Source organism: Phyllobates terribilis, unplaced genomic scaffold (genome assembly GCF_046119375.1).
Source record: "Phyllobates terribilis strain yellow unplaced genomic scaffold, ASM4611937v1 Scaffold_5__5_contigs__length_657084704, whole genome shotgun sequence".
Lineage (NCBI taxonomy): Eukaryota > Metazoa > Chordata > Amphibia > Anura > Dendrobatidae > Phyllobates > Phyllobates terribilis.
The window spans coordinates 105,109,818-105,135,166 of record NW_027362765.1 but is presented as its reverse complement, the minus strand read 5'-3'; the positions used below and the strand labels follow the sequence as shown (position 1 = coordinate 105,135,166).

General features: G+C 43.3%; 1 protein-coding gene across 2 annotated transcripts; it reads right to left on the bottom strand.

Moving 5' to 3' along the window:
• Window positions 1-399: 399 nt before the first annotated feature.
• Window positions 400-25,349, bottom strand: SPATA2 (spermatogenesis associated 2). 2 transcript variants are annotated; one of them, XM_073682704.1, is made up of 3 exons: window positions 25,260-25,349; window positions 10,059-10,487; window positions 400-6,622 (listed from the first exon to the last, which is right to left on the bottom strand). In XM_073682704.1, exons 2-3 carry the CDS (start codon window positions 10,374-10,376, stop codon window positions 5,372-5,374), a joined length of 1,569 nt encoding a protein of 522 aa, XP_073538805.1. In that variant the 5' UTR covers window positions 10,377-10,487; window positions 25,260-25,349; the 3' UTR covers window positions 400-5,371. The 2 variants fall into 2 exon arrangements, with proteins under 2 accessions (XP_073538805.1, XP_073538806.1); XM_073682705.1 differs by having other exon boundaries at window positions 25,182-25,300.

Here is a 25,349-nt window from a genome sequence, read left to right as displayed (position 1 = left end):
TATTATCTATCTCGTATGTTATTTTTTTAGTGTGATGTAACTTCAGCTGTTTTTTTTCCCCCATGGATCTAGTACTTTTAGGTCAGGGCTGCATAACACAATGAGCAGAAATGGTGTCACCTCTCCCTATAAAGTGGGTCGCAAAAAAATCCAACACATTTTAAGTGACAGGTTGCACATAACTTTCCCTTCATAGGCTTTGATGCAAGTCATGAGTGAGTTGCATGCAGCCCATTTTTAGCTCTTTGTCGCCATGTGGCTCTAACCTTATTGTATGTCATGCGCCTAGCAGTGGGAGGATGGGGGTTGTGTTCTTCATATGATGGGACTGTTTTCCTGGTATCCATGTAGTAAAATGTTTTTTTTTCAGTATGGCACAAAGTAAAAACAAACTGCAAATATAATAAAAAATAATTTATATGACATAGATGGTGAATTTCACATTTTCTGGCACCATGTAAAAACACAAAATCAGTTTGTGTTCATAGCACATTACACACACCGAAATAAAACCCGAAACACCCAGATCTTAAATGAGTTTATATTTTCGATCTTTTACGGCCATCACAGCAAACCCATACAACAAATATTCACAAAAAAAATAGCATCGATATAACTCGCAATTCAACACAGGTCATCGACTAGTCATTTGTATGGCACTAGATATGCACAGGACTCGCACGTCGCCGCCCGGGCTGTGATCACTGGAGAGGATACGTGGCATTGCAGGCTCCGCTTATGTAGTGCTGGATTTTCCCGAGGGGGAGGACGCTGGCATTGTCTATGGAGGACAGGCAAGCGGCTGCTAAAAGTAACATCTCACGTGATCGGTGCTGTACATGTTATAAATGTCAAGTCCTTCCTAAAATGACATTCCTTATATACATGTTACATATGTACATCTAAGAGCCATCTTTTGGTATTCACATTATAAATTTACACGGGATGGAGGGAACAGGGAGGTCGTCTGCTGCTGCTGGTTTATAGTCATTGTGCACGCTTTGCCATGTCACAGCGGCAATCAGAAGCCAAATGCAACTGCAAACGCTCAACGCTAGAGTGCAAATAATAGAGACGTTCCCAAACGCAAAGGGACAGGACGGCCAAAAATCAAAAGGTCGTCTAAGTTTCTTATTGTGCAGCTTTTTAATAGACCATCAATTCTACATTTCAAGATATTTTGATTGAAGTCCCGAAGTGAAAAAAACCCTCACCTTTCTATGCCGATGACTGTCAATATAGCCTAACTTAGCCCTGCTCACACAGCAGATGAAGCCCAAGCATGGTACAAGAACCCATCTGCTACCCAGGTCACATGGACCCGCTAGGGTACCACGACAAGCAAGATGCAAAAAAGTCACTAAGTGTCACAATGGAACCCAAAACGCCATATAGCTGCAGCACAGTGGCCTATGGCTGCGGGACCTTTAGGTGTAGCCATGGTCGCTGTTTAGCCCCAGCCTTTGTATAGTGGCCCAGAGGCCAGCAGAGTAATTTGAGAAGGAGCTGATGTTACATCTCCATATTTCCTACCAAACCTTCAACCGGGATAGCAGAACCTTCCAGACATGATTTCAACCTATATCTTTAAAAAATATATATTTTTAGTCCGATCTTGAAACAGTAAAGAAATGGAAACCAAAGTAACAAAAATCTGCAAAGTGAGCAATAAGGATTACATTTTTTTAATCTATATATAAATTAAGATATTTACACTTGAATGAATCCTGCCACACTATATACGCTCTATGCTCACCTCATGGTTGGGGTATTACTAGCTGTGAGGTCCTGATCGCAGCTTTCTAGGTATATACATGTAAGTAGCGTACATGGCGACAGGTACTGCTATGATGGATGATGCAGAAGTAGTGCAGGACTTGTAGATGTTTCAAGATATTCAAGTGACACCTCAAAATGGCTAATTACAGAGAAAAAAACCCAAGTCATGATTCTGATTTATTAGCACGGTATGACGACAAAAACCAAGAACTAGTATAGAGCGTAATAGACATGACTGCTGGGATTATTGCAGCAGTAGCATGGCACAGTTTAGCCTTTTCACTAATACATGGTGCACCCTGTTGGCAGAGGCCATAAACATGATACAGTTTATAAGACGTCATATATACAGTATATAATTCCTACAAGAAATAATTTTGTAAGTATTTTTACATACAAATAAAATAAAAAATATCCACATGGCATTTTTTTTTTATTTTTTTTATTCACTTCATGTCGTTTGTTATGTGATAACACTGGATAGATGGGAGTCTTCTGGATTGTGTGTGAAGCACAAGGATCCTTCAAGGCATAAGAATATAGAGCACAGACCTGAACTGCACTGCTACCACCTACAGGTTGGAGTGGGTACTACAGTCCAACTCCAGTAATGCCACCATGATCATACCAATAAAACCAATTATCTGCTTTCAATATTGAAGCCTCAAAAATAGAAGATTCCGATTCAGTCTATAAAAAAATTGGGGGAAAAGTTGGACTCCTAAACTATAGATGGCACTATCAACAATTACTAAGTCCTCATGCAGTAGAGACAAAGCATGAATCTAAGACGTTAATGCTATAAAGCCCACCCTAGGGGACCCACTTTTTATAGAGAGATGGGGTCACTACAAAATATTCAACAAAAGATCAATTAGGGCCCACATGGAAACCTCAAGTTAAAGGGATTTCCCATAAAGACATTATCTAATCACAGCATGTGTCAAATCATTGGGGGTCTTACCGATCAGTAGAATGGGTCCTGATCTCTTCACACTGCGGCTGGGAATAAATGGCGCGACAGTCGCCATGACCACTGCATCTCAATTCATTCTCAATGGGACGGACTGAGCTGTACGCCACCAGTCACTTAGACACTGAATGCAGCATTTTATGTACAACCATGCCATCTATTCAACCGTGAACGCAGTGAGGAAGAACCAGGTGAATGAGATTCACTTTTTAGTAATTGCATGCAATTCAATGCAATGGGCTCCCCCCTAGTAAGCAGACATTTTTCACTAATCCAAGGTGATACAAGTCTCACATGGGAAAGTCCCTTTTAATAAGCTGTGATGTGTTAGGGCTTCTATTGTGCTATCAATTTGGTATCCAGTGGATTTCCAAACTGATACTTCTCAGATATATCCTTTTGACAAATTTAAAGGAATTTGAAATATACATGTCTATGGAATATACACTATAAAAAAAGTGATCAGAAAGGGGCCCAATCACTGGGAAACTTAACAGTAGTAAACATTGTTTGCAATTTTTTTCCCCCGTAAATAGGGATGAGAGGACTCGTGGAAGCTCAGGTTCTGGTACCTGACTCAAACTTTATGCCAAAGTTAGGTTCAGGTACCAGAAAACAATGGGTACCCGAACTTTTGAGCTGGAAAAATCTCTTTCTCTGGAAAGGACTTTCCCTGGAACTCCGAATATTCCGGGAGAAGTCAGTGTTTGGCCTTTAGTACCGGACACTAATTGTCCAGTACGAACCCCGAACTTATGTCAAGAGTTCGCTCATCTCTACCCATAAATCAAAAAGTACACATGAAAATAAGACACTTTGTAATACATCTTATCAGAGAAAACTGCATCTTTCTCCTCCTGGACTGATCTGTCATGCCATGAAATCTGTATTCAGTGAAGACAGATTTCACCTTTATTAAAATAGGATGTGCCAGCTGGAGAGATTGGAAACCAGTGGTAATTGCTCAGCGGTTATGGGTTTTCTTTTTTAATCACTTTAAATGAATGAGCAAGGTGCAGTCACATCTCAGAGGGTTGAAGGTCATATTGCTCAGATCTCCTACTAATCAAACTTTTAATAGCATGAATAGACAGCATGCCATAAATTAAGAATATGTTTGGAAAATCTCCCTTAGGGAACGTGACAGACAATACATATGAGCATCATGTATCAGACACTGCCTGTATGATTTAAGCCAAGTATGTCTGATACTAAAACCTGCAGCGTTTTAAAGAAAAAAACACTTTAAAAACTGGCCATGGACTGAGTCACATGGGAGACTAGATGAAAAGGGTGGTCCCCGGCAGTGTCTCCTTGCCAGATACCATTGCGTAACAAGTCGCTTCCTGTGTGCGTGTATAGGTAGAGACCTTCAATAATGGGCAGTCGGTGGGGAGAAGCTGCTACGCGCCGGCCTATCCAACTGGTCTCCCGTGCGGCTCAGTCCATGGCAGCTTTTAAAGAATATTTTTCTCAAATGCAGCAGCTTTTCCGAATCAAACATACAGTGTCTGAGACATGCTACCATGGATTTGGCCTGCATGTACCTGCTGTCAGGTTCTCTTTAAAAAAAAAAACAAAAAAAGTGAGTCTCCTATAATCAATTATGTTAATGGTCATTCTCTTAAGTCCAATAAAAAAATAATCCAAAACGTATAAGGCGACAACATAACGCAATGAACCACTTGTACAGAGGGGCAGCTCAATGCATTAGCAAATGAATCTCAGTCCACTTTTATTTAGGATTTTCAATAAGTTGATAAAATTTCTCTGTGGAATAAAAGACGGCAAAAGTGACATAAACGTACTTATTTTATAGGAGGAATCTGGAACTATATACTTTTTTTTTTTTTTTTTAAATAACCCCACTTAACTACAGTATACACAGTAAAACTGCCATAGATCAGAGAACAGGGCACGACCGTCTCAGGAACTTGAGGACAAAAACAGCCAGACACTGAAACTTATATATCATTTGGCAGGATCACTGCATGCAAACCAGACGTGAACAACTAAGAAAATTACCTGGATCAAGAAACCTTTCACAATTTTGTATGATAGTTTAAAGAAAAACTAATTTCCATTGCGGGTGGCGATTTTGAAAATTCATCTGCAAAATAAGAACTGCTTCTGCCTTAGAATTTAGCATCGCTTTATAAGATGCCCTTACCCAACAAATCCTCAAAAGTACACACTTGCTATAGAAATTAATAATTGGACCAAAGTGGTAGGGGGTGGGGGAGGGTTACACACTTCTCATTAATGACGATCTAACCAATTAACTTCTATTCTCAGAGTCCGAACCATATAATGGCTTTGAGTACGCAGATATCACTCTAAACATGTTTCGTCTCCTGCTTTGAAAGAATTTTAATTTAAATAGCAAGCCTAAGGATTTATTGCACCATGGTATAGCAGCAAGGTCTGTAAGGAACCACAAAACACTGATCGGGATCTTCTCCCTGAACCCCTTTCGCTGTGGTATTTGTTCTAGCGGTCAGTGGGATATTTCAGTTCAGAGGTCCTGTCCTTTAGCCCTTTTTTCAAAGGAAGAAGGGAAAAAAAGAAAATAAAAAACAAAGAACCAAAACAAAAAAAAGAAAATAGTAATTTGCGCATTTATCTGTACACAAGGTGGGAGAGCTGAGAGGATTTATAGTTTAGCTGATTGTTTGGTGCAAACCTGTGATAATCGCTTTTTCGGCAACAATACTCGTGAGAGTAAGCAACAACGCAAGCATCGCACGAGACTTTGGAGCAAACTGTGCAGGTGTTGGATGCTCCAGCTCGGTTACAGAAGCCGCAGCGCAGCGTGGTAGAAGGCTTCATTTTGGCGTTCTGCTGAGATGGGCGTTCCTGGGATGATGTCCCGTATGAAGACTTCTCTCGCAGCGCTGAGCCGGAGGAGTAGCTGTCGTTTTGTACAGTAGTTTTGATTGACAGGTTGTTCTGTTTGAGCAAAGGGCCGTCAGGTCTGTAGAGAAGCATACTGTCACACTTTTGGCATACGGGGCCGCCGGAGGGTACGCCGCAGTTTTGGCACTTTATGAATACGGTCTCTTTGGCTACTTGTGAACGCTTGTGATAAGACGGATTCATTTTGTTTTCAAACAGCCAGGATTCGGGCTTGGCTAGCTCCTGCCTCTTCACATTTAGTAATCTAGCATCAATGTCCGTATACAAGTCTACATCATCTTCGTTGGGGAAGTAGCCGTACGTAGCGTTGGCACGTATTAGCCCGTTGGGGTTGGAGGAAAGATTTAAAAACTCATCGGAGCAGCCGTGCAGAGAGCTAGACATAGTCAGCAGGGAGTGTGGGGGACGTATGATTTCGTCTTTGAGGTCGTCTTCAGCGTCTACCAGGATGGGCTCCTTGCGCAGGCTGAGGGATGCAGTAAGTGGCGGTTTGTTCTTGCTGTCCCAGTAGCTGTCGTAGGTGTCGACAGACTTGGATGGTTTTGTTACTTTTTGCTTGAAGTAATCCTTAGATGGAGCCCTCTCACTGGCAGATTTTTGAAGAACCATCCTAGCCATGGATACGTTTAAGGATTCCTTGCACTCCACGCGTCTCTTCATTTCGTCCGTGCAGCCCCTGACGTCCTCATTGCTGTTTTTACGCTCATTTACCACGTCAACTTCTAAATAGCCTTTATCCTTTACTTGCAGGTAGATTTCTAGGAGAAGTTCACATTCAACTCGGGCTAGAAAAAGTTCAAAGGAGACTCTCTTAACTTGCATGGTGTCCACATGGTCTTTCAGTCTGTAGACTGTCCCTTGTTCTTGTAAATAACCCATATGGTTCAATATATGCCGGATGTCGTCATCGATTAAAGCAGCTCTTACGTAATATACAAAGGGCCCAGTGTATGTCTGGTGAGAAAACAAACAGCAGTTAGGGCAAGAGAAAATAAATAAATTTACTAACGTAAAGTCACACCTCCAATGTTATGTGTAGACATAATATATTTTTACAGCGGTCTGATACAGAGCTCCAAACCCTCGGGGCAGACATGAGAGCGACGTAACAAAATTCTACTTCTCTGCAGCCACAACTAGAGGGAGCTTCATGCATACTCTTGTGAACTCAACGTAAACTCCCTCTAGTGGTGCCTGCAGGTAGTCAGACTTCTCTTAAAAGGAATCTATCACTCCCTGGGCGATATCAGACCTCTACTACGGGCATACAGGTGATAGAAAAGTAAATCTATACCTATCTGTATGGCCCATAGCAGAGGTCTGATTGCAGAGAAATCTGGTTTTATAAAGTCTGTTTTCCAGAGACGTTGCGTCCTGGGGACCGCAAGCAAACCGCTCCTATCTGCTTACCATTCCCATAAATCGCCGCCTCTGCTAAATTACCATATTTCCCCTCTCCCCTGCACATAACAGGGCCCTGTGACGGGCCCTGCTCTGCCTCCCCTCCCGCGCATGCGCAAAGCGCCGCTCCCACGGAGCGGGCTTTGTTTCCCTCCGGCCCCATTTGGCTACATACTGTCAGCGGAGCGGAAGTCTCAGTGACTCACCGTCGCTTGCGTCGTTGCTGTGGTGCAGTATGCAGCCAAACACTTTTTTTACAGCTGCAAAGAAAAAAAGGAAAAATATCTTATAACCCGTTTAACAAAAGGGACGTCTACACGCCACACCTCAAGCTCGTCTCTTGACTACATGATCCCAATTCATTACCTGCCTCTCTGAACTATACCGTGGATGTCTGAAAGTGTTTGGAGCACTATGGACTATAATTATATATGATGCATGAAAACAAGTCTAAAAGATCCAACACACGACTTCAGATTGTTATCGTGCAGAATGCGATACACTAAAAAAGCCATCATCATGTTCATAGTTGGGTTAACTTAGAATAGTGAGTGCAGCTCTGGAGCATAATACAGGATATAACTCAGGATCAGTACAGGATAAGTAATGTAATGTATGTACACAGTGACTCCACCAGCAGAATAGTGAGTGCAGCTCTGGAGTATAATACAGGATGTAACTCAGGATCAGTACAGGATAAGTAATGTATGTACACAGTGACTCCACCAGCAGAATAGTGAGTGCAGCTCTGGAGTATAATACAGGATATAACTCAGGATCAGTGCAGGATAAGTAATGTAATGTATGTACACAGTGACTGCACCAGCAGAATAGTGAGTGCAGCCCTGGAGTATAATACAGGATATAACTCAGGATCAGTACAGCATCAGTATTGTAATGTATGTACACGGTGACTGCACCAGCAGAATAGCGAGTGCAGCTCCGGAGTATAATACAGGATATAACTCAGGATCAGTACGGGATAAGTAATGTAATCTACAGGGTGGGCCATTTATATGGATACACCTAAATTAAATGGGAATGGTTGGTGATATCAAATTCCTGTTTGTGGCACATTAGTATATGGGAGGGGGAAAACTTTTCCAGATGGGTGGTGACCATGGTGGCCATTTTGAAGTCGGCCATTTTGGATCCAACTTTATTTTTTTACAATGGGAAGAGGGTCATGTGACATCAAACTTATTGAGAATTTCATAAAAACAATGGTGTGCTTGGTTTTAACGCAACTTTATTCTTTCATGACTTATTTACAAGTTTCTCTTGGTTTACAGCCATTGACATGTCGCAGAGGTTAACACGTGAGGAGCGGATAGAAATTGTGTTGATGTCTGGTGAACACAGTACCCGGGTCATTGCAGCAGATTTCAATGCAAGACACCCTACGAGACCACCCATCTCCCATGCTAGTTAGAAAACTGCTTGCCAAATTTCGTTAAACAGGTTAAGTGTCGGATTTGCCAAAATGTGGACGCAAGAAAACTGTCACTAAAGAAGAAACATCAGTGGCTGTCCTAGCGTCATTCAGCAAGAGCCCACAGCGTAGCACTCGCCGCAAGTCACTGGAGAGTGGCATCAGTCGAACATCCCTTCGGCGGATATTAACTACTCACAAATGGCACCCTTACAAAATCCAGCTGCTGCAGCATCTCAACGAGGATTACCCAGATCGGCGCACTGAATTTGCTGAATGGGCAAAACAAAAATTGGAACAGGACCCTCAGTTTACACAGAACATTATGCTCAGTGATGAGGCAAACTTTTTTGTGAATGGTGAAGTTAAACAAAACCACAGCTATTGGTCTGACACTAACCCACAGTGGATAGATCCCTCCAAGACTGTTGGAACACAAAAATTGATGGTATGGTGTGGTATATGGGGTACAAAGATAGTGGGGCCATTCTTCATCAATGGAAACCTCAATGCCACTGGATATCTGAAATTGCTACATGATGATGATGATGATGATGATGTGTTGCCCTCTTTATGCACTGAAGATGGCACGTTCCCTGAGTTTTTCCAACAAGATGGTGCACCACCACATTATGGGTGTCAGGTCTGAGCATTCCTACATGAACAGTTTCCTGGAAAGTGGATTGGTCGTCGTGGGCCAGTTGAATGGCCACCAAGGTCTCCCAATTTGACCCCCTTAGACTTTTATCTTTGGGGTCATCTGAAGGCAATTGTTATGCTGTGAAGATACGAGATGTGCAGCATCTGAAACAACAGATACTGGAAGCCTGTTCTAGCATTTCTTCTGCAGTGTTGCTATCAGTGTCAAGAGTGGGAGAAGAGGGTTGCATTGACAATCCAATGGGCAGCACTTTGGACACATTTTATAAGTGGTCATAAACTTGTAAAAAAACTCATGGAAGAATAAAGTTACGTTAAAACCAAGCACACCATTGTTTTTCTTATGAAATTCTCAATAAGTTTAATGTGTCACATGACCCTCTTCCCATTGAAAAAAATAAAGTTGGATCCAAAATGGCCGACTTCAAAATGGCCACCATGGTCACCACCCATCTGAAAAAGTTTTCCCCCTCCCATATACTAATGTGCCACAAACAGGAAGTTGATATCACCAACCATTCCCATTTTATTTAGGTGTATCCATATAAATGGCCCACCCTGTATGTACATAGTGACTGCACCAGCAGAATAGTGAGTGCAGCTCTGGTGTATAAAAAAGGATGTTACTCTGGATCAGTACAGGATAAGTAATGTATATACACACACTTCACCAGAAGAATGATTGCAGCTCTGAGTTATAATTCAGATGTAAGTACATAAGTGATGTTATGTATTTATATAGGTATCACTGGCACCGACTTATTGAAGGTGACAACATAGAAATATTAACTATGCCATCAAAGGGAAAAAATGAGTGGCAACCTATAAGCCCTGAAAAATAGGCAACAATTGATTTTACTTAGCATTTATTAATGCCCACCTCCAAGCAGGACTCACCTTAATATTTTTATACTCTTTCTTCCAAGGGTAAAGGAAGAGGTTAATACCAATGGTCTCCAGCATAGCCGCCGCATTGTGAAGTGAGCGCAGATTGGATGTTCGCAGGGTTTTCAGGGAGTTCTCGCAGACTTCGTAAAACCTGATCAGCCTGAATCTATAAATGGGATCAATTTTCGGCAGGCTGAGTAAGGCCGAGGCAGCGGTGCGGAGGTACTCATCACTGACTGCTCGCTGCTTACTATCTGAAGCTTCCAGTTTAGATTCGTGGAACTGTACATATTTTCTGAAGAGATCTTCCTTGTACTTTGTATCCATTGAAATGTGGTTCTGATCGCAGGTCTGCAGTTACCTCATCCCATCCATGGCTTTTCAAAGGCGTCCGGATTCGTGAGGCGACTATCAGTCACTCCGCTGAATCTGAGGACTCTGCAAAAAGAGTAACAAAAATGTCACTAAAAGAGGACTTTAGATGTTTCCAGAAAAAGATTCACATTGTGTCCCTAATGCAAGAGACATTCACAACTTTCATTTCTCCTGTAACCATGGCACAATTCTGACAGTTACACTTCCATAGGGGCTGAATGGAAACCAAGGGAGCAGAACAAGGTTTCCTATTCACAGCCACTGGGAGAAAACGTTGTGGATCAGATAATGTGCCAGGACTGGATCATGCAACTGAAGTCGCAGTCTATTCCTCGCCTTACAAAAACATCAAGAATAATTGAGAAAAAATCCCCAGTAAATTCTCCTCCTTGAATGATGGAACATCAGCTTTAAAGCGCACCTGTCAGCAGGATTGTGCTCAGTAAACTACATACACTGTCAGGTTGGCGATATTACACTGATTAAAATGATACCTTGGTTGATGAAAACTGTCCTGTGGTTCTTGTGTAATCTTTACTTTCAGTTTGGAGAGAATGATATGCTTCTCATGTGGCATATTAGCGTTTTTTTCCTGCAGCAAAAGCAAGCGTTTTGGCATGTAAAATATGCATGTTTTTGTGTGGGTTTTTACTTGTGGTTTTTCATTACAATGGGTGAAAAACCACTGAAAAACTGACTAAATGCAGATCAAAAAAAAAAAAACACAAGCATGTGCATGAGATTTTTGAAGTCTCATTCACTTTATTGGTGCTGTAAAACGCAGCGGTTTTGCCGATGGGAAAAAAAAAAAGCCACTTTACATCTATACATTGGCTTCAAATACACGATTAAAAACATATTCAGCATTTTGTATTTCCCTCACCGATGCAAACAAACTGTTTAGTATCATTGACCATAGTCCTTCTCATCTGTCTCTTACTTCTTGCTAATCTACATATCTAAAAAGTAAAAGAAACATGAAAGGGAAGAATACACGTTTGCAGGATCAGAATGCACAGGGATTCTTCACAGTCTTCAGCCATAATAAACCATCTACATGGGAGCAATAGCAAAGTGGACAAGGATTTTTATTCGAGTACATTCGTTTGATTCGTTTTTTTAACACATCAGACACGTTGGATTAAAAAATAAATAAATATTGGTAATGTGGATACAGTATGTTTATTACACTACAAAATAGAAAGAACTTCCCCCAAGGCAATGACATTAATAAATGGTTCCCAGTAGGGAAACGTCGACATGGGAGCTACAGGATTTATTTTTTCTGGATTAGTGACAATATCTCAGTGTGCAAACACTGAGCGCATATCAATGTCTAGGTAACTGAAGACACCCATATAATTTCCCTCCATATAAAGCCCCGAATCCAACACCTACAAACCCCTAAGCCAATAGACAAATCTTTCCTGAAATCACACAGTGTGTGAAAACCACCCAGATATCTGGTTTTGCTGGTCTGTTCTAGCAAAAGCTTTCCCAACAGGTCACGAGGGGAGGAAACATACAAGACCATTGGCTCCAAATACCAAAGGATCCAATTGCTATTATCCTGCCCCAAAAACAGCAATCACAACATAGGAGAAAATTGCACTATGTATAGCCAGGCCACAATGCCCCATTTATGCAGGCCACATGCTCGCAAAAAAATAAAAAAAAACACTCCAGCCGCAATTTATTAAATATCACAAAAATTGTGCAACCTGGCTCATAACCTAACTTCTCTATTAGGCTATGTTCACACATTGCTTTTTTCTGCAGCAAAACCTGATCTCTTGCCAGGAGGTGTTTGTTCAGGGTTTTTCTTGCTTTTTTGCTTGTTTTTTGGGGTGTTTTTTTTCACCTTCCTTTTGTCTTTTTATGCAAGTACATAAAGCTCAGTGGAAAACAAAAAAATCTCATTCTGGTTTTGGCACAAAAAAAAACGCTGAAAAACCTGACACCTGCGTTTTTGGTGCGCTTTTTTTCACCACCCATTACATCCGAGGAGTGAAAAAAACGCTGAAAAAAGTGACATGCTCTATTTTGCAAAAAAAACATGCAAAGCACAAAATACTGATCAAATAAAAACCAAGCTGTGTGCATGAGATTTCCGTAAAAGGCAGCTGAAAATTTGCATTAAAAACCGCATAAAAAAACGCAATGTGTGAACAGCCTTATTCGTGAGAAGCGTTGACTAATATTTTGCCTGCATGAACTTAAACATGGATAGGTCACAACATGTGCGTTTGTATTTTATATATACAATTTCCACCAGAATGCTGCAGATCTATAAATGACCCCATGCCGAGGCCAATAAACAACGCATAATCCCATCTGCTGAGTAGCCAGGGGTCAGACTGCTATATACCATATATAAATACCCAAGGGAAAGTCATCACCATGTTCAGTCACCATCACCGAATGGCCACTGTAGGAGCAGCGCCATCCATTCACTACATGGTATTCATGGGATTATAAGTACCTACTATGACTACTGCTCTATCTATAGGCTACAAATGTACATTACTGTAGACCAGTCTGATATGAAAACATACCCTGTTACACTAAATCCCTATAGCCCCACTCAGCAAAATAACTACTACTAGTGCTTCACCTTTAATTAGCCGCAAGGAATCTATTGGACCCCAAGCAAGTTTGTTTTCCTCATTTCCGCGATTATGGAAGGTAAGTAACCGTCCATTTCGGAAGCTTTCTTGCTATGTGAGATATACAAGATATGTGATTCTTGTGCCAAATAATTAATTGTTTTTTCACAGTACATAGATGTTTAAACTTTGTGGATTACTAAAAATGTTATATTATCATAAAAAAGTAAACGAAAAGTTCTTCTTTAATATACGTTGCTTATTTCTCGATGTGAAAACTGGGGTCCCATGGAACCAAGCGATTAAAAGTATTTTAACTGAAGGTTCATAGGTACAGAAGTATAATAATCCACACCAATCCCCTATAAAGTGCACAGTAAGATTATCATCCATATATCACGGATATACCAGTGCAGAATACCAGTACATTAAGTAGTATATCAATGCTTATGTCCCAATGCTGAGTCGGCAGGATACAACATACAGCAAGATTATTATCCATATATCAGTAGGATCATGATATATCATTATCATATGCCAGTGCAGGTTCTATAAGATCAGTATAATGTGTCATATCAATAATAAATTATAGACCTGTGCGGCATCTATAGTGAGTAACGTAGAGTACAGAAGAATCATCTTTATATCCTTATTTTATTGCCATTATATTGACCAGCATTGTACATGCTGAAGAGGGTTTACAATAAAATGATCAGTTAATCCATGACAAGGTGCAAAAAGTATAACTAGAGGTGACTAAGAGAGAAAGAGGACCCAGCCTGTGACAGATTGCAAACTACAATGAAGGAGCAAGTCCTTAAAGTGGTTGTCCGGTCAAAAGTGATAAGTCTGCAGTCACTCTGTGTGTGGGGGGATTCGCCGGTTTCAGACTCGGTAACGGAGGGTATTCAGGGCAGACTCCTAAAATATATAATAAATTGGGTACAGTAGTTCAATGCAGTTTGTGGGGAATATTTTTTCATAAGAATTTGGGAAAGTTATGACATGTCCTATAAATGTCTGTCCTATTCCTGATCTAAGGGTCTAGACTTTTAGCTGAGATGAATCTGTGCTACAGTGAATTTATCACTTAAACATGAGCCATGTATGAGGGAGTCGGAGTCATGGAAATTGAGGAGTCGGAGGTTTGGCTTACAGACTCCACAGCCCTAGTACATGTGTTATGCATATCCCCAGGCGCCGCCTCGCTCCATACAAGTGTATGGAGTGAGGCCACGCCCCGTTTAGCGACATGGCTGGCCAGTGAGTAGTGTTGAGCGAACGTGTTCGGCATTTCAAATTAGGGTTCGTGTTTGGGGTTCCGGCTTGTTCACGCAAAAAAATAAATAAATAAATCTGCTCCGCCCATGAACATCCCTGATTTGCCACACCGTCACACAGATCACATCCGTTCACTACCGTTTTGTTTTCCTTGCCCACTTCACTGCATTTTTACAGTACTTATTTATACTCTTTTCATGACATAAAAATGTGTAACCATATTGTAAAAAACCCTATCCCAAAAATCTATCTATCTATCTATCTATCTATCTATATATATATATATATAAAAAAAAAATACAACAAGAACAGAAAAAAAAATTGTGAGTCTAGATTAGAAGTGCCCTCTTAAGAAGGACATTCTATATTATTAAAGGGGCAGTCCACTACTTTTACGCCCGCGGCACCCCCGCCGATCAGCTGTTATCGGTGCCTATTCAACTGAATGGGAGGCAGATCTGCAGTACACTGCGGCGGCCACTACCACTTGACGGCGGAGCCCCGCAGGCGAGCACTTCCGGCGGGCGGCCACGATAACAGTTGATCGGCGGGGTTGCAAGCGTGCGGGACCCTGGCCAATAATACATTGATGCCCTAACCTACGGATAGGGCATCAATGTAAAAGTAGTGGACAACTTCTTTAAGCAGCCACAGGTTTCAAGCAGCATGGGAAAGAAAAAGGATTTCTCTGCTGCCAAAAAGTCAGTGTAAATGTCTTGGACAAGGTATGAAAACACCAAGGTTACTTACCGGTAGCCGGTTTTTCCTGATCCCATGACAGCACACCTTGAGAGAGGGATCCGCCCCACCAAAGACAGGAAACAGTCTGAAATAAAAGGGCGGTACCTCTCCCTCGCTTCAGTTGGATTACAGAGCATTGAGAGGACCTCCAGAAAAGGTTAGTAAAGTGCTTCACCAGGGCGTGAGAAAGACAGTGGGGAAAACTACAGGTGCTGTCATGGGCTCAGGAAAAACCGGCTACCGGTAAGTAACCTTGGTGTTTTCCCCTCACCCATGACAGCACACCTTGAGAGAATTTTGGAGAATATGAGCACCCTAGGGAGGGACCACCGCCTGAAGTACCCTTCTCCCAAAGATAAGGTCAGAGGAGGATAGATCCAACCGATAGTGCTTGTAGAAGGTGGATGGTGCACACCAAGTAGCAGCTTTACATATCTGGTCAACCGAGACATCTGCTCTCTCTGCCCAGGTGGTTGCGACAGCTCTGGTGGAATGAGCTTTAATACCGTCCGGTGCCGGAACACCTGTAGATGTATAAGCTAGACAAATGGCCTCCCTAAACCACCTAGCAATAGTTCCCTTTGATACCCCGTGACCTTTCCTACTCCCCTGAAAGGCCAGAAACAAGGACTTGTCCTTCCTCCACTGACTAGTCATGTCTATGTACTGTAGTAATGCCCTTCTAACATCTAAATTGTGGAACCTAACCTCCCTGGGGTTTTTAGGGTTACTGCAGAAAGAGGGAAGTACAATCTCCTGATTACAATGGAATCTGGATACAACTTTTGGAAGGTACGCCGGATCTGTATGCAGGACGACCCGGTTCTCATGAATTTGGGTGTATGGGGGGGGTCGGGAAATCAACAGAAAGGGCCTGCAGGTCACTCACCCTACGGGCCGACATTAGGGCCACTAAGAGGATGGTTTTGAGGGTGAGGATCTTTGGAGAGATAACCTGCAGGGGTTCAAATTGGTCGCCAGAGTGCATTTAAAACCAAATTCAGGTCCCAGGGAGGAACTCAGAGACCGAACTGGCTTAGCTCTGGAACAGGATTTAATGAATCTAGAGACCCATCGGTTCCCTGCCAGGTTACAATTATAGAGAGCCCCTAGGGCAGACACCTGAACTTTAAGTGTTCCCGTAGCCAACCCTAGGACTTCTCTAACTGGAGGTTTATCTGACAATGGGGTGTCTATAAAATCCAGGAATTTTCCCAAGATTCTGGAATAAATTTTAGTTGTTATGGGCTTTCTACTACCCAACAGGGAAGAAATTAGGCCTGGTGAAAACCCCCTATTGCTCAGTAACAACCTCTCAAATTCCAAGCCGCCAGATGGAAACCTTGTGCATGGAATATTGGCCCCTGGATGAGAAGGTCCGGCCTGTCCGGCAGGACCCAGGGATCTGAGACCGACATTAGGCGAAGCAGGGAGAACCAGGGTCTTTTGGGCCAAAAGGGGGCTATTAGAATTATCCTCGCCCCCTCCTCCCGAATTTTCCTCACAACTGCCGGGATCATCACTATCGGTGGAAAAGCGTAGGCCTTCCAGAACTTCCAGGGAATGTGGAGAGCATCTACAGCATAGAGATTCTCTGTTGGATTTAGTGAACAGAATCTCTCCACCTTCCTGTTCGCCCTGGTGGCGAACAAATCTATGTCCGGTGACCCCCATAGCTGTATAATCTGTTGGAAGACTATCGGGTTTAGAGCCCACTCTCCTTGTCTTAAAGTGTGGCGACTGAGGAAATCTGCTCTCGAATTTTCTACCCCCCGGATGAAAAGAGCACTGAGGGATGGGAGATGCTGTTCTGCTAGATGCAGGATCCTGTTTGCCACTACCATAAGGGAGCGAGATCTTGTTCCTCCCTGGTGATTTATATACGCCACTGTCGTCCGATTGTCGGACCTGATCTGGACATGGCGACCCTGTATGTGGGGAAGGAAGCCCATCAGGGATTTCTCCACTGCCAAAAGCTCTTTTAGGTTTGATGACGCTTCTTTTTCGTGACGTAGCCAGAGCCCCTGAACTGAGAGCTCTGCCAGATGACCCCCTCAGCCGGAGCCACTTGCATCTGTTGTAATTGTGTGGTCGACTGGTTTGGACCATTGTAAGCCTGCGGTCAGATTCTCCCTGTTTGTCCACCAGGAGAGGGAGTATACTGTCCCCAAAGAAAGATAGTTTTTTTCCTAAATGTCCGTTGAAGGATTTCTGAGCTGACAGAACCTCCCACTGAAGAAGCCTCATAGGACTCTGGGCCCATTTGACTGCCGGGAGACAGGAAGTCATGGAGCCTAGTAGGGACATTGCTTCTCTCAAAGACATCACGGGAGACCTTATGGCCCTTGAGACCAGGCTGATTATTTTGCAAACCTTGTCTTCCGGGAGGAAACAGGATTGGCGTTGGGAAATCTAGGGTCAAGCCCAGAAAGTCCTTGAGGGGGATAGCTTTGATTTTTGAATATTTATTAACCACCCCAGGTGATGTAAAGCTGTCCTGACCTCTAAAAGTTGAGAGGAACAGTGGTCCTCCGATTTCCCTATTATTAGAAAGTCGTCCAGATAGGGAACAATCACCACGTTCTTGATTCGGAGAAAAGCTGTCACCTCCGCTATAACCTTTGTAAATACTCTCGGTGCTATCGAGAGTCCAAAAGGTAGGGCAGTGAATTGGAAATGTCTCAATTGCCCTTGGATGAACAGGGCTACCCTTAGGTACTTCCGGTAGTCTGGATGGATTGGGACGTGATAGTAGGCATCTTTTAGGTCGATGACCGCAATGAAACAATTGTGGTGTAAGAATTTCACTGCAGAGTTCACCGATTTCATCTTGAAAGTCTGGTTGATTGTCAGCTGATTTAGACTTTTGAGGTTGATAATGGTCCTTAAGGACCCATTTGTTTTTGTTTTTTTTTATCACAAACAGGGGGGAATAAAATCCCCGTCCCCATTGTGAAACTGGAACTTCGTAAAGGACCTGCTTGTTGACTAAGTCTAATACCTCTGATTCTAGAGCCATCTGCTCCTCCCTGGACTTCCTCCTGGAGGTGATCATGAAGGTTCGGTGAGGGACCTGACAGAAGCGTATCTTTAGGCCGTTCTTTATGATATCCAACACCCAGGGATTTGAAGTGCTGGCTTCCCAAGCTGGGATAAAATGGGAAAGCCTTCCCCCGACCTCTAGCCTCACGTCATTGGGGAGATTTTTTGGAACTGGACGATGGTCCTCCAAACATGTAACCAGAGTCCTTTTTAGATCTGGGCTCCCATCTTTTCCTTTCTCCCGGAGGGCGACCCCGGTTAAATCTCTTCCTCCGAAAATAGGACCTTTTTGTTTCCCCCGTGAACCCTGGGAAACCTCTCTGTCGCCAGCCTTCTCCAAAAGCTCGTCCAGTTTTTGGCCAAACAAAAGTTTACCATCACAAGGAAGAGAACAAAGCTTATGCTTAGATTGTAGATCTCCTGCGCAACCCTTGAGCCACATGGCTCGTCTGGCAGCATTAGACAAATTCGCCGACCTGGCAGCGAGTTTAACTGAAGACACTGAGGAGTCGGCCAGAAAAAGCAGATGCTGCTTGTAGCAAAGGCAGATTGGAGAGGATTTTATCACTGGACATCTTTTTATCCTTGAGCTGGTCTCCCAATTGCTGAAGCCACACCATTAGTGGCCTAGCGACACAAGTGCCTGCTACTGCTGGCTTCAGGCCCCCTGCCGCTGCTTCCCAGGTGTGACGCAGGAAGGAATCTGCCATCTTATCCAGAGCATCCTTTAGGCTGCCCGACTCTTCCAGGGGTAGGGACGATCTTTTGGATGATCGGGCGACAGACCCGTCAACTTTAGGAATTTTGTCCCAGGACTCAGAGACACCATCCTCGAAGGGGTACCTCCTTTTAGAGGATGAGGGCAATACTCCTGATTTCTCCGGCTTCCTCCATTCCCGGTCTATAAGGGTCTGAATTTGGGGATTCACTGGAAAGGAGCGTCTCTTTTTTTCCTCCAGGCCTGCGAACATAATATCTTCCAGGGACCTGGCTGCCTTCTCCTCCCTCAACCCCATGGTAGATCAGACCGCTCTGACCAACTTGTCAGTATCCTCAATAGGGAAACAGGGCCTACCACTGTCTGATGAAGAGGAGGATGCCAAATCACTGAGGCAAAGATCCTCTGACTGGGAGGATAAATCATAGTCGGAGGAGATATCTTTATGGGATCTCTTTTTCCCCTTTAGCAAGCCTTTCAGGGAATCCTGCACCTCTGAACGGATTACGGACCTCAAATTAGAAGCGAAATCCGGGGTGCTCTCCGCTATCGTTTGGTTAATAGAGCTTGCACAAAGCTGTTTCTGCCAATCTATTGAAAGGGGGGCCTGGCATAAGGCGCAAACCCTGTGCTTCTTTTTGGCGCTACTCTTCTTAGGTTCCTAAGGAATGAAGCACATAACTTTCTATTACTATTAAGTGACATTCACGAAGATCACTCACCCCTGAAGTCACAAAAGGGTAACGGATTTGGAGGCTGTGGCGGGACATAAGACGAATCCCTTCTGGATGGCCCTGAAGCGTCCGACACCTTACTACTCCTGCTGCCGCTGCGGTTGCTGGAGCGGCCGTCCGTGTGCGAGGTGTCCGACTGCTTCTTCCGCTGGCGTTGATGCGGTGGAGGGGTCAGCTGCTGCTGCTCCTGGCTGTCCTGGTCTGCCATAGCTGCTACACCCGAGCTTGAGTATAAGCAGCGCATGTCTGGAGACACACACACACACACACACACACCTTAAATAGGGCACATCCGGACCTCCTCCAGTCCATGTGTCCTCCCCCCTCCTGACACCTACCGGCCGATCTTTGAAAAAAACGGCCGGCAAGCGTTTACAGGGCGTCGCCATCTTGGTTCCGGGTGCCGCCCCCTACGTCATCGGGCACGCCTCTCCCAGCGTGCACCGCGCCGTGACATCAGGCGCGTCATACCCAGAAGACGCTGCTCCCGGCGTGTGACCAGCCAGGAGTCTGCGGCAGAGAGACGACAGAAAAAAGGTCTGCGGGGAGCCGGAGCCCTCCTCACCGCCTGCGCTCGCTCGGACACGGCTCCAGGGAACCGCGGACGGCGCTTCTGGGACCCGGAACCCGCTGCACAGGCAGGTGCTCGCTCTTCCACACCGGAACGGGCCCAGGTAAGAAGACACCTTTCTTCAGACAGGTTCCCATCAAGGACAGGAAACCAACTGAAGCGAGGGAGAGGTACCGCCCTTTTATTTCAGACGGTTTCTTGTCCTTGGCGGGGCGGATCCCTCTCTCAAGTTGTGCTGTCATGGGCGAGGGGAAAACCTTAGATATTTCAAGAAAAATTAAGAATGATCATTGTACGGTAAAGAGATTTGTGGCTGATACAGAGCAGACAGGTTCATGCAGGTAAAGGCATAATGAGAAAGGTTTTTGCCAGGGCTGTGGTGTCGGTAAGCCAAACTTCCGACTCAGACTCCTCAATTTCCATGACACCGACTCCAACTCCCTCATACATGGCTCATGTTTAAGTGATAAATTTACTGTAGCACAGATTCATCTCAGCTAAAAGTCTAGACCCTTAGATCAGGAATAGGCAAGACATTTACAGGACATTTCAGAACTTTCCCAAGTTCTTATGAAAAAAATATTCCCCACAAGCTGCATTGAACTCTTGCACCCAATTTATTATATATTTTAGGAGTTTGAGTCGGTCCATTTTATACCGACTCCACCTCCACAGCCCTGGTGAACAGTCAAGCAAGTTAAAGATGAAATGATTTCTAAAAGGCCTAAAGTTAAAGATGGCACATTTCCTTCGTATTTTAGGGGAAAAATAAATACATACATATATAAAACAATTTTTTTTTTTTTCATTTTCAGAGTGCCTGGCAGCTGCTTAGAACCACCCATGGCTGCTGTTTTTTGGCACAAGGTTAGATGAGGCTGGGTTTTTATAAAGCTGGAAATTTGCATCACCTGGCCTTTCCTAAAGATGATAGTGAACAAGCCATAAACCTAAGGCTATGTGCCCACGATGCAGAAATGCTCCGGATTTTTCCTGAACGTTTCTGCATCTCCCTGGCAGAAAAAACGCATGCGGATTGTACATGCGTTTTTCCTGCCAGGGACATGCGGAAGTGAAGCGTTCTTCACTTGCATTTCCGCATGTGGGTTGACAAGCGCTTTCCAAGTGATTTTAGCATCACTTGGAAAGTGCTTGTCAGCTTGGTCACACTATATAAATCCATGCAAACGGCATGGATTTATATAGTGTGACCCCGAAGAATGGTTAAAAATAAAAAAATAAATCTATACTTACCTTCTGATGGCCCCCGCAGTCTTGCTTCGCTCCGTCCTGGCTGCCGGCAGATCACGGTACACTGCACTGAAGGACCTGCCGTCACATGACTATGATGTCAGCACAGGTCCTTCAGTCCACCGCGATCTGCCGGCATGGGAGGACAAGTGCAGCGGGGGCCATCAGAAGGTAAATCTAACATTTTTTATTTTATTCTTTTTTCACAGGTTCCATGGTACCTGGGTCTGGAGGAGAGTCTCCTCTCCTCTAGACCTGGGTACCATCCGCACATTGAAACGCGTGGAATGCGCATCTACATATGCAGTGATGCGTAATCCATGCGTTTCAATGCAAGTCAATGGCAGCGAAAAAGCAGCACTTCCACAAAATAATTGGTAGTGCTGCGTTTTTTTCCGCAATGATAATCCACAGCGGAAATATCCACAGCATGTGCACAGCACATGCGGATCATCATTGGGGAAAATGGCAGACCTTCTACCATGCGTTTAAGCGTTTCTGCAGCGTTTTTGCCGCTGCGGAAACGCTTAAAAAACGCATCGTGGGCACACAGCCTAACAGGTTAATTAAAGTCTGAAACCTTGGTCAAAGTTATCCGAGCACACAAACCTCCAAGGGCGCCCAAACTTTGGCATTGGCACTTTTTCCTTTTTGTAAATTTTAAATTGAAAAATATGACAATATATTTTTTTACCTAAAACACAAAGGAAATGTGCTATCTCTAGCTTTAGACATTTTAGAGATCATTTCAATGTTCAACTTGCTTAACTGTTCACAATAACAGTAATTTTGACCAGGGGTGTCCAATCTTTTACATGCCACTGTAACTTGACCTGCTAAAATGTTTCTGACTGAAAGCTTTTGATTCCAGTAAATGTGACCTCTTAATGCTGCAAATTCCAAAAATGACCATTTTCAGTGTAATGCAGGCTAAAGGCTTTTCCTAGAAGAGCTTGGGCCTGCTCCGTTCACTATCATAGGACTGCTGGAGTAAAGTGCTGTACTCAGTTATTTCTGGCAGTCCCTTAGAAAAGAGAAAGTGCGGAGGTGAGCAAGCCGACCTCTGTTTCACTCAGACACAGCTCTCCAGAGCCTTGTTCACAGGATCAGTGGGGGTCCCATAATTGGACTCATACCGTCCATGAAACTATCCTATGGAAAGGGGAATAACTTGAAAACTTTGCATAATCCCTTTAACTATGTGGTAAGATCTATAAGTGAGGCAGAAAAAGGATAATGAAATTCAGTTTTCTCCATGTCAAGTTTAATAATACAAGAGAGTCTTGAGTCTGAGTCTATAGAGTAAAACGGAAATACATTTTATAACCAGGACTGTGAAGTCGGTAAGCCAAACCACCGACTCAGACTCCACAGCATGGCCTCACTACTGAGCGTGTACATAAAGTGCAGCACAGATTCATCTCAACTAAAAGTCTAGACCCTTAGATCAGGAACAGAACAAACATTTATAGGACATTTCATAACTTTCCCAAATTCCAAAGAAAACAGTTACAGCACATCCTGCATTGAACTACTGTACCCAATTTATTCTATAGTTTAGGTGTTGGAGTCGGTCCATTTTATACCGACTCCACCAAAATGGACTCCAGAGCCCTGACATTTACAATCACCTATGTAACAGTGTAGAATGTAGGTCACAATGTACATAGAGCAGTCAGGATAATCTATATACGGTGCATAGAACGCCATTCATCTGAACAACTTAGCTGATGAGTGTAAAGCCGTAATATAACATCTATACTAACGGATGGGTCGTGATTAGAATAGATCTACCTGGGCAAAGCATTAGTACAAAAATTGGAGGTCTGTGGGTTTTTTTATGACACTGTTCAGACTAAGTGTTGAGCGGCTCTGATCTCATTGTATTCTGTCTATATTCAGTTTCATTTTTCTGCTCCTACATCGAGTCAGCTCCACTGAAAATTTGATAGAGACTCTTACTGCTTTTATTGTGTTGTGAATATTCTACTATCTATCTGAGTATATAACATTGACTATAACACAGAGCTGAGTTTATACGGTACAATGTACAGTTGTGCATTACAATCTGTACTTCCACTATATAGGATATACCTTCTACACCCTATTGACCAAGCATTAGTGAAAATACAGATTGTACAACACAACTGTACATTGTACGTAAGGACACCTCTGTGATGTAGGTAATGTTATATACTAGATATGTAAATTATCCCGCTATGCTGGACATTGTGACCTACATTCTCAAGTCGCTAAGGCTATGTGCCCACGATGCAGAATTGAAGCAGAAAATTTCCGCAGTGTTTCTGCATGTCCTTGGCAGTAAAAACGTTTGCGGATTGTACATGTATTTTTAAAGCGTTTTTACATGTGGATTTGACTTGCGTTTTTCAAATGCATTGAGTAGTGAAATCCGCATGCAGAAACGCACAAATAATGGACATGCTGCAGATTTTTCTGCACAGAAAATCTGCTGCGGAAAATTCCGCAGCATGTGCACAGAACATGCGGATTTTCATTGGGGACAATGGGGCACGTATTACCAAGCATTTTTAAAGCATTTCCGCTGCGGAAATTCTGCATCAAAAATGCTTGAAAAGCACATAGTGGGCACACAGCCTTATAGGTGAGATATCTCCTATATACTGCTGAGTCTACAAGATACAAGGTACAGGACCATAATACAATAATATATATAAAAGAATATTTACTGGCCTGTTATCTCTCACACCGTTCACCTAACTTGATGCCAGACACTGTGGTGCTCAACTTGGAGAACCGCACAGTAGCAAATCTTCAGTATAAGGTAAGTAACAGTAGCGCTCATCACCGACACCTCGTCAGTAATTTATCATTCCCACATGGTCCAGGGATACTATGTAGACACAGAAGGCATTCAGCTAATGGCTCAATATTTCTACACTGTGCCCCTCTAGAATGCTTAAATGATAAATTATTAATGAAATGTCCATGGTGAGTGCCACTGTTAGTTATCTTGAGCCGGAAAAAAATATGTCGCTCTTTATATGCTGCTGCTATACCTACAGGATCAAATATAAACTTATGTAGTCCATATAAACATTACCCATATAGGTTATAGACTGTAGGGTACAAGAGCAGGATAATAAGCTATATATCAATATCTCTAAACCAAAGCTGACTATAGGATATAATACATAGAAATGTAAGGTCATAATTCATGACTATTATATTACCTATATCCCAGCATTCTAGTATAAAATGTACTGCACTATAGTATAATAATCTGCATGTCTGTTATATAACGGTGTACAGCTCAATGAATGTGTATGTACTGTAAATAGACAGGTATAATAATCTTTTTTACATTATATATCATTACCTATATACCAGCACTGAGTCTATAGGGTATAACGTACAGTATTATAGTATAAAACTACACATGTCCATTATATAATGTTACCATACTCCAGGGCAGATTATGTGGTATACAATGTACAGTTTTATACTATAACTGCCTGTATGTCTATTACCTATATACCAGGGCTGAGAGTATATACAGCACTACAGAATATTATAGCATCTCTAATAGCACTGCAGTATAATCTGAACATCCATTATATACTAATATACCACAGTCACACATGCCCCCCCCTGTAGCGGCGCACAGTCACACAGGGTCCGGGGTGAGGTGCTGCCCCTTGCCCGGCTGTCTCTCTTCCACCTCCCCCTGATAGGGGATGTAATAAACCCAGAACCGGCCTACGGACGTGTCAGTCACTAACTCCCGACTCAGCTAAAGCAGCACACTCTGCACTGCCCGGTGATACACACCCAGGCCGGTAGAAGAGGGTGCAGAGGCGGCAGCAGCAGCGCCGCCTGTCACATCCCGAGCCGCAGCTCCTCTCTCACCTCCGCCATTATGGACGAACGCTCCACTTCCTCCTTCATGTGACGTCAGCACGCAGACAACAATGTGCGCGCACGCCGGCGTGTGGCCAT